We start from the raw sequence: 8,591 nt of genomic DNA on the forward strand, positions 1-8,591 counted from the left end.
GTGAGTCGGTGTACACCGCGAAGATGGCTTTCGAAGTTAAATATAGAGCGACATGTGGTGCGCTAGGATCCGAAAAAAACGCACTCTAAATCAAAAATTGGTTGGACGTGATGCAGTTGAGAACTTGAGACCGGCCCGGAATGGCCCGTAGAAGCACGAACATGGCCGAGGCACACCCCATAGTAGGGAATAACTGAATAACAGACAGGATTATAAATAAACAGAATACACCTGCCAAAGAGGTCTTTTTTCCTTGAGAATAAGAAGATCATTTTATTTTCTACACATTTCCGGTTTTTAGAAGTAATTTACTTATAATCTTTTTTTTTTCTTGCATTTCTTATTTTTCTAGAAATAATTTTAAGGTAGATTTTCTTGTGGATAAGAGCAACAGTGAGATTCATCATTCTGTAAACAACCTTCATTTTTGTAATATATATTGGAACTACTCGGCTCATTCCAGCCGAATTCACAGTAAAATGTCTGAACTTGGCTGATTGGATCTCTCATCAGCTGATCGCTTAATTTAGTCTTGAGCACAAATTTCAAGGGTCACCGTCAGAAGCCATTCTGCCTCCCTGGTCACTTCCCGAAGCATGCTGTTGACTGGGTCAACGGTCAAGAAATTCGGCTCGCAACAATACTACTCATAAATATAATTATAAAATCTAAGAGATAATATCTAATATATCCTTCAAAATTTTAAAAATATCTAATATATCTCTGATCTGATCGATTAAAATACACTTATTGATTTTTACAAATTTCTTCAAATATTGATTTTTAAAAATTTCTTCAAATATTTCTAAAATCTAAGGAACGGGGCTTAGAATAGAAGGATAAATTTAGAGTATTTGTTGTATGAAAAAATAAAAAACATAATTTTGAGGTAACAAAAGTAAAAATTTTTGTTCAAAATTTTTGGATTACACCAAATAAACCGCTTAGGTGAATAATTTTATATAATACTTATTGTATGAGTTTTAAATAATACTTGACTAAATTATTCTGAGTTGTGAGTTTTTACGGAAAGAAAAAAAAAATATTATCACCAACACCAAATTGAATGTACATAATGATCATAATTATGTAACACTTATTTCACATTTAATAAATTATCCTTCTTTTATATGCAAAGAATGAGCTTTTTTTCAATTTAGCCCCCTGCCAAATTTTTATTTTAAAAATAGCCCTGTTAAAATTTAATTTGCAAAAATGGTCCTGATCCTGCCACGCAGGCGCCACGTCAGCACCACGCGTACAGGGCTGGAGCCAGTGTGTTAAGTTGAACACTGTGAATCATTCACCGTATTCAAATACCGTGAATCATTCACCGTGTTTCATATTTATATTCCTTTTATTCTCTTTTAGAGATGTTAACGGGTCGGATTTGGATCGGATTTTTAAAAACCTGAAATCGAATCCGAAAATCAAATTAAAACCCAAATACGAATCCGAGCCTGGTGGGTTTTAAAAATCCATACCCATATCCATATATTAAAGTTATATGAGTATGGATTTTTAAAACCCGCTTCATTCGGAGATCCAAACCCGACCCGTTGACATCCCTAAAAGAGAAGAAAATGAATATAAATATGAAACACGGTGAATCATTCACCGTGTTTGAACACGGTGAATAGTTCACCGTATTCAACTTAACACATTAGCCCCAGCCCTACCCGCATGGCGCTGACGTGGCACCTGCGTGGCAGGGCCAGGGTTATTTTTGCAAATTAAATTTTGACAGAACTATTTTTAAAATAAAATTTTTTTAGGAGGCCATTGCAAAAAAAAAGCCCCCAAAGAATCATTTATAATTAGTTTTCTTTTAAACTTAATTGCTAAATTATCCACCTGTTGTTTGCTGATGTGGTGGACTATTACCAGGTAATAATTTTTAGTAGCCACAATGAGGTGTAATATTTTGTTAATAAAAAAAAAATGGTTCTAAAAAGTAATTTTGAATTATTATTGGTTTTTTATTTTAATGTTAAAACTACTTTCTTAGTTTTTCTTTTTCTAGATGAGTTTGGATTATTGAGTTGAAACTTGAAAATATGAGGGCATTGTAATAAAATGTACACAGCTGATGTGGTGCACTAGGTTCATTCAAGAGCAAATAAAGCAAAAGCCCCCTAATGGGAATTAGACTTTAGAAGGATATTTAAGTAATTTTATAATGAATTTGAAAATTTTTTATTAATAAACAGGAATAAATAAGCAAGAGCCCTCATTTTATTTGCTGAATATATACGTAATGAAAAGGCTAAAATACAGAAAACCTTTCTGTAAATATCCTCTTTTTCTTTTTTTTTTTACTTTTGCTCTCTAACTTTCAAAAATCTATATTTTATTCTATCAAAATTTCAAATTGATTCATTTAGCCCCCCTCCAACAGGTACTAAATTGATACACTTTAAAGCACAGGGTACTAAAGTGAAAAATTGTGAAACCATATGGGTGGTATTTAAAGTTTTTTCAAAAAACTTATAAGACAAGGATAATTTGGTGATTTCACTCTCTCCTTTAACAGGACATCCAATTGAAAATATTTGTGAAATTCTAAGGGGGAAATATATAAGTTTTTGAAAGTCGGAAGAGAAAAGTAAAAGAATAAGTATTTACGGAGAATTTTTCGTATTTTAGCCTAATAAAAAATAACTTTCTCTAATAATTTAAGCTTTTAAAGGCAAATGATCATTTCACATCTTTTAACTAGATACATCACAATTTGAAAATATACTCTATGATGTTCTTTACTACAAGTCTTGTGATTCAGGATAAAAACATGAAAAAGAAACAATAGAATTCAACTCAATTCAATTCAATTTAGTTGTATTCAGTCCAAACAAGGCATTAATTCCGACGCGAAAATCAATCCGACTCGAATTCGCGGAACGTCAAATGATCAAGCAGGGCCCAATTCCGCCGTGATTTCGGCGTGGCTACTATCGGAGCTAGACGAGCTCGGCGATCGCGAGGCAGTTGCTGCTCAGCTGGCTTAGCGTCTTGTCGTAGATCGCCAGCGTCGACTCCATCTCAAATTCCTCAAACCCTTGCTCGCAGGTATCGAAGTCCGTGACCAACGCACTCAGCATGCTGTTCAGCGTCCCCTTGTCGCCGGCCTTGAGAGCCTTCAGGGCGTTGTCGAGGGTGTCCGGCACGTCGTCGTACTGGTTGATGCACGCTTCCATGATAGAGTGCAAGGGCTCGCCCTCCTTCGTGCCGGCGAAGAACTCGGAGGCTGCAGATCTCGCGGGCTTGAGGTGCGTCCGGATGGCCTCCATCTCCAGCTTTAGCAATGCTGCGGGATCGAGCGAGCCCGACGAGGGTAAGAGCGATCGGATCGACGAGACGCAAAGGTCCGGGTAGTCGGTGTGGCCGCAGATGGCGATGGCGACACCGTCGGCCAAGTCGATAGACGAGCCGGAGTTGGGGGCGGCCGATTGAGGAGGGAGGGTGGTTGGCGGGGATGGCGGCGAGGCGGGGGGCGGTGATTCACAGGGAGGAGAGGGGAGGGGGGAGGACTCCGGAGCAGAGTACGGGGGCGAGGACTCTGGAGGCACAGAGGAACCGGTCAGATAAGAAGAAGAAAGCGATGAATAATTGACCGGCACCGCATAAGGAGATGTGCGGGGAACGCAGTGAGAGGCGGCAAGGCCGGAGAAGAAGCAGGAGACGGGAAGGAATACAAAAAGTGCGATTTCTGGCCTCATGGTTATTGGCGAAGAAAGGAGGCCAGAACCAATGAAAGAAAAGTAGATGAGTGAAAACAATGTATTGCACAAGAGTATATATAGAGAGAGAAAGAGAGAGAGAGGAAAAAAAAGAGTGAATGGAGGAGAGAGGCACAAGGGATGGACAATTTTGGTGGGAATTTGGTGGTTTGTCCTTGAAAGTAGGGGGTGGTTTGTGAATTGGGTAACATTTCACAACTAGTCCCCAAGCTTTCGAGCGCGTTTCATTTTGAACTTTAGAATTTAAACGTTAAATTACGACTAAACTTTTTAAAGAGTTTCACTTTAGTTCTTTTGAAAATTTACTATCGTACAACATATTATTGCCGACCTTTCTACGATTACGCACTATGTGCGATCGATCAGTTATTTCACCTCTCTTTTTAATTGACTCAATCACCCAGTAAGTTATAATCTTTTCTTTACTTTATAGTCGAACAACTTAAAATAAGAGTATAAGTTAAATGGACGATCGATGAATTATGAACACACGGTGCAAAATAGGTAAAACATTATCGACAATTCAGAGACTAAAAACAAAATATTGTTGAAAATTCACAAATTGGTCGGTCAAATTTAAAATTTTAAAGACCAAAATAAAACTCGAGTTAAAGTCCAAGGACTCGAGTTAATGGATGTTTGGTGGATATTACTTTTCTCGCTTGCTATATTTGGGGCTTTTCCATTTTTAGTTCCATGAGTTTTTTTTTTTTTTTTTTTTTTTTTTTTTTGTTCCATTGTTTTATTAGAAAGTATAAGAGAGTTAAGTTAATAAAGTTAATAAAACCACCTTAAGAAAAGGGTGATAGTTGAGATAAGTTTTATACGTACATTTTTTTTTATTCTGAAGTTTAACAGTTACAGCTACAGTTACAGTCTAAGTAACAGAGTAAATTTATTTAAATTGCCCAAACTGTTACAACGAGCGCACGAAAAAAAAAAAAAAGGACAGTCGCAAAATAAACAAACCACAAAACAGTCAAAATAAAAAATAAAACACAAAGATTTACGTGAATTTTTTTTTGTTAGAAACAAATCATGAGCGAAAGAAGAGACAGCTTCATTGTACGAAAAGGGGAGTACAATATTATGGAAAATTCAAAAAATAACTCAGTATCGCCTCTAGGGCAAAAAGAAGAAAGAAGTTTCTTAACGGATTTGTTCAATATTGGATCTGATCCGTACCACGGGGTGCAGATCATAGGGACAAAATCAAACTCGATAATCAGATTTCGAGACACATCTATCACAATACATTTAGCCATGGAAATGAGAACCAACACAAATTGCAATATGTCACAAGAAAATTTTGGTAATTCAACTAATTTAAGCATTAGCATATTATTTTTAACTTCCCATAATAACACATTATGAACCATGAGAAATGGAGAAAAATAATGAGGTTCCATTTATTTATCTCAACATTACATTTCAACACATACATACACCAATAACCACAATGTACTTAGTAAAAATGTCTCATGATCACTTGGAACTTCAAAAACTATGCATATAGTTTTTGGTTGAATGTATAACATGATACAAAGTTTATAGGAAATAATTAATGAGCTCAAAACCAACTTAAAATTTATATAACGAAAGAGCGAAAACCGCGAAAATAGAAGGATTAGCCTTCCTGATCAAAGCTTTTAATAACTGTTACTGGACATGTAGCATTGCTCACCACATATTCACTCACACTCCCCAGAAGTATCCTGCATCACAAATTTCAAATTCAAATTTAGCACACAAATTCACATTTAAAATGTCAAAATGTAAGGTTTCGCCGCAAAATTTTACAATTCATGGTTTGATGATCTGAGTTTTCATTGTACTGACCCGATCTCTATACTTCTTATCTTATTTAAGTGCTTAGTTTCTGAACTTTTATATATGTGGCACTTCAGTCTATAATCGTTATACAAAAATCAAAATTTTCGTATAAAATGAACATTAATTTAACTCTTAAAAAATTGCAAGTATTTGAGGAGATGTTAAATTGTTAACCTCTTGATCTTGCTGAAACCCCGATTTCCGATAATAAGGTAGCTCAGGGGGATGTTGTTGATCGCTTCGCAGATCTTTTCGCGTGCATCTCCCCAGTATATTTTCATGATAACCTGGACCTGCAGATAAACACAAAGTACGAATGATCGATCTGCATCGGTATCAAATTTGTTTAGATGATCTAAGACCGTTTCGTTGTGTCGGATCGTTGGCGCTAATCATTAATCCCAAAAGCTCGAGCTATTCAGCCCAACCAGCCTCACGTCATTTCAAACATGACTCGGCCCAATATTACCTCCCGCCAGAGGGAGGGATGCTGGCCCATTTAAGCCAACAATTTTCCCTTCAGCACCTGCACACATTTGTAACATGCGGGAATCGAACCCGTGATCTCTGGCTCTGATACCACTTGTCGGATCATTGGCGCTAACCATTAATCCCAAAAGCTCGAGCTATTAGAATACGCAACCAATTCACTTAAAGCGTATAGATACAGCACCCACGGGTTTCGATTATGACTCGGTCCAACCAGCCTCACACCATTTCGAACATGACTCGGCCCACCCAACCTCATACCATTTCGAACATGACTCGGCCCAATATGGTCTCCTACCATAGGACAAGATGCTGACCCATTTAAACCAACACGTTACATGCGTTACATGCAGTTATAACTATTGATGTAAGAGGTTTTTTAAAATTGTTTTGGAGTAAACATTGATTTAATTATGAGAGTTATAATTAATTATTACCTCTTTGTCCTTTGAGATTGTGTTAAGTATATCCAATGTTTCAGCATCAACCTTCACTCCATACTTCTTTGCTGTCCCAGCTTCAGATAATTCGGACAGTGGGATATAAGCTGCAGCAAATTTTTTAAAAAAATATGATCAAATTTTTAAATTTTGTTTTGAGATTTAAAATAAAGGGTCAAATTAAATGAAAATTATAGGTTTTATACTTCTGTAAATATTGTGCTATAAACATTCAAACAGAAAGAACAATAAAAAATGATTGGTAAATGAAGTACGGTATGGTTAACTAAATTTTTCTAATGGATTCTAACGGTAGGAAAATATTTAAAAACATCAGGACTTTTATAGGGTCAATATATAAAAGTTGAACTTTATAGGGATATATTTGAAATTTACTGTATTTATAGGGACCTGTATGTAATTAATCCTAAATTAATATTCCAAAGATAGATCTGGTAAAAAAAACAGTTAATTCAACACAAGTTGTTAAATAATATGTGAAACAATTATTTTTCTTAAAAACCTTGAGAGATTGTTTGTTTGGTTCCTCAAATGAGTATGAAAAAAGTTTTTCCGAAAAAATGCTTTTCATGTAAAATTAATTTTGCTGAAAAAATAAAATTTCAGATTTCATGGAAAATTAGTATTTTCGTTTTTCTAATTTTTTCTTTCACAAAATAAAAACACTAGTTTTCTATAAACTCTAAAAAAAAAGAAAAATTAAAAAAGCTAGTTTTTCTTGGAATCAAACAAGTGGAAACCTCGAAAAGGAGTTTTCCATAAAAAGGTTTTTTGGAAACTTTTTTTCATACTTTTTCACAAAACCGAATAGCAACCGAAGTCGTCAGAGAACAGTATTTTTTATATTCGATATTTTTTCTCACGTCTGAGATCGAGATATTTACCACATAGCTATTTGATTTCTCGAAAAACGTGTGAAAATATTTTTCAAAGAAACTTTTTAATTTTTTTATAAAATCCTCCTTTTCCAATTTTCCTTCCTTTTGGTTCGAACGAAAACAAGCATTTGAAAAAATAAATTTTAAAATATCATAAAAAATATATATAATTTTTTGTTTTTCTGATTTTTTTTAAAGAAAACCTAACACCGATTTTCCATAAAATATGAAAAAAAAAAAAAAAAAAAAAAACTATAAAAGCTTCTTTCCGAGTCTTTGGAACCAAACGGCCCTAAGTTTATGACGCGGGCTTGAAATAGGGAGGAGAAAATTAAATGATATAGAATTATGAGTCGGAAAAGATTCGAATTCAGAATCTCCTACTCTGATATCATGTTAGAGACATACGTGATCCGGTGTCCTGCCAGAGGAGGGACTCGCCCAGGTCGGAGCGGGCCTCCTTCTGGACGTGGACGACGATGAGGTGGTCGCCGGCCCGCAGCGCGTTCTCCGCCGCCCACCGCAGCGCCGCCTTGCTGCACCGCGAGAAGTCCAGCGCCGCCCCCACCCTCCGACCGTCCCCGTGCTCTGCCGCAGCCATCGCCCTTCGCCGACCTCCCTAGTCTTTCTCTCTTTTTACTACTACACTATTTTGTTTAGATCTAAAGAGATTGAGAGGAGAATAAATGTGTAGAACATACAAGCAAATTAAAGCTCCTGTTTTTAATAAGAGATAAGAAGAAGATAATTGAGCAAGTTGTTAGAATACGGCAACGACTTTGCTTTTTCTGGACCACTTGCTGTTTTTTTTTTTCCATGGAATATTTGGTGACTGGTCATTGATTGGTGGCTCCATCTAGACATTATTAATGTAATGGAATAAAAAGTCATGTGTGTGGAATTTAGGTACATTGTATCGTTTTAATGCGACTATCTAATTTTATAACTAATTATTTATTTTAATAAATTTATAACTCTAAGAATCGTATAAAGTATAATAACTAAATATGTAAATATAAGCGACAAATTTTTTGAAGTCAAAATATTTTTCACTGGCTCAAATCAAACAAACTGAGAGATTAGGATTGTCGAATTAAAATGGTGTATTTATCCGAACGCTTTTTATCTTGAATTTTTTTGGTAATTTTGTGTAACTCTCGCAACAATAAATTTATTAAAGTAAAAAATTAGTT

At 35.6% G+C, this 8,591-nt stretch overlaps 2 protein-coding genes across 2 annotated transcripts; both read right to left on the reverse strand.

Moving 5' to 3' along the window:
* LOC109719662 (putative pectinesterase/pectinesterase inhibitor 26) lies at positions 2,731-3,768 on the reverse strand. Its single transcript, XM_020246444.1, has one exon. The coding sequence runs from the start codon at positions 3,714-3,716 to the stop codon at positions 2,958-2,960; it is 759 nt and encodes a 252-aa protein (XP_020102033.1). The 5' UTR covers positions 3,717-3,768; the 3' UTR covers positions 2,731-2,957.
* Positions 5,123-8,223, reverse strand: LOC109719055 (universal stress protein PHOS32-like). The gene is made up of 5 exons (XM_020245562.1): positions 7,807-8,223; positions 6,497-6,606; positions 5,745-5,863; positions 5,274-5,452; positions 5,123-5,218 (listed from the first exon to the last, which is right to left on the reverse strand). Exons 1-4 carry the CDS (start codon positions 7,997-7,999, stop codon positions 5,365-5,367), a joined length of 510 nt encoding a protein of 169 aa, XP_020101151.1. The 5' UTR covers positions 8,000-8,223; the 3' UTR covers positions 5,123-5,218; positions 5,274-5,364.

The sequence above is a fragment of the Ananas comosus genome, linkage group 13 (genome assembly GCF_001540865.1).
Source record: "Ananas comosus cultivar F153 linkage group 13, ASM154086v1, whole genome shotgun sequence".
In the NCBI taxonomy this organism is placed as follows: domain Eukaryota; kingdom Viridiplantae; phylum Streptophyta; class Magnoliopsida; order Poales; family Bromeliaceae; genus Ananas; species Ananas comosus.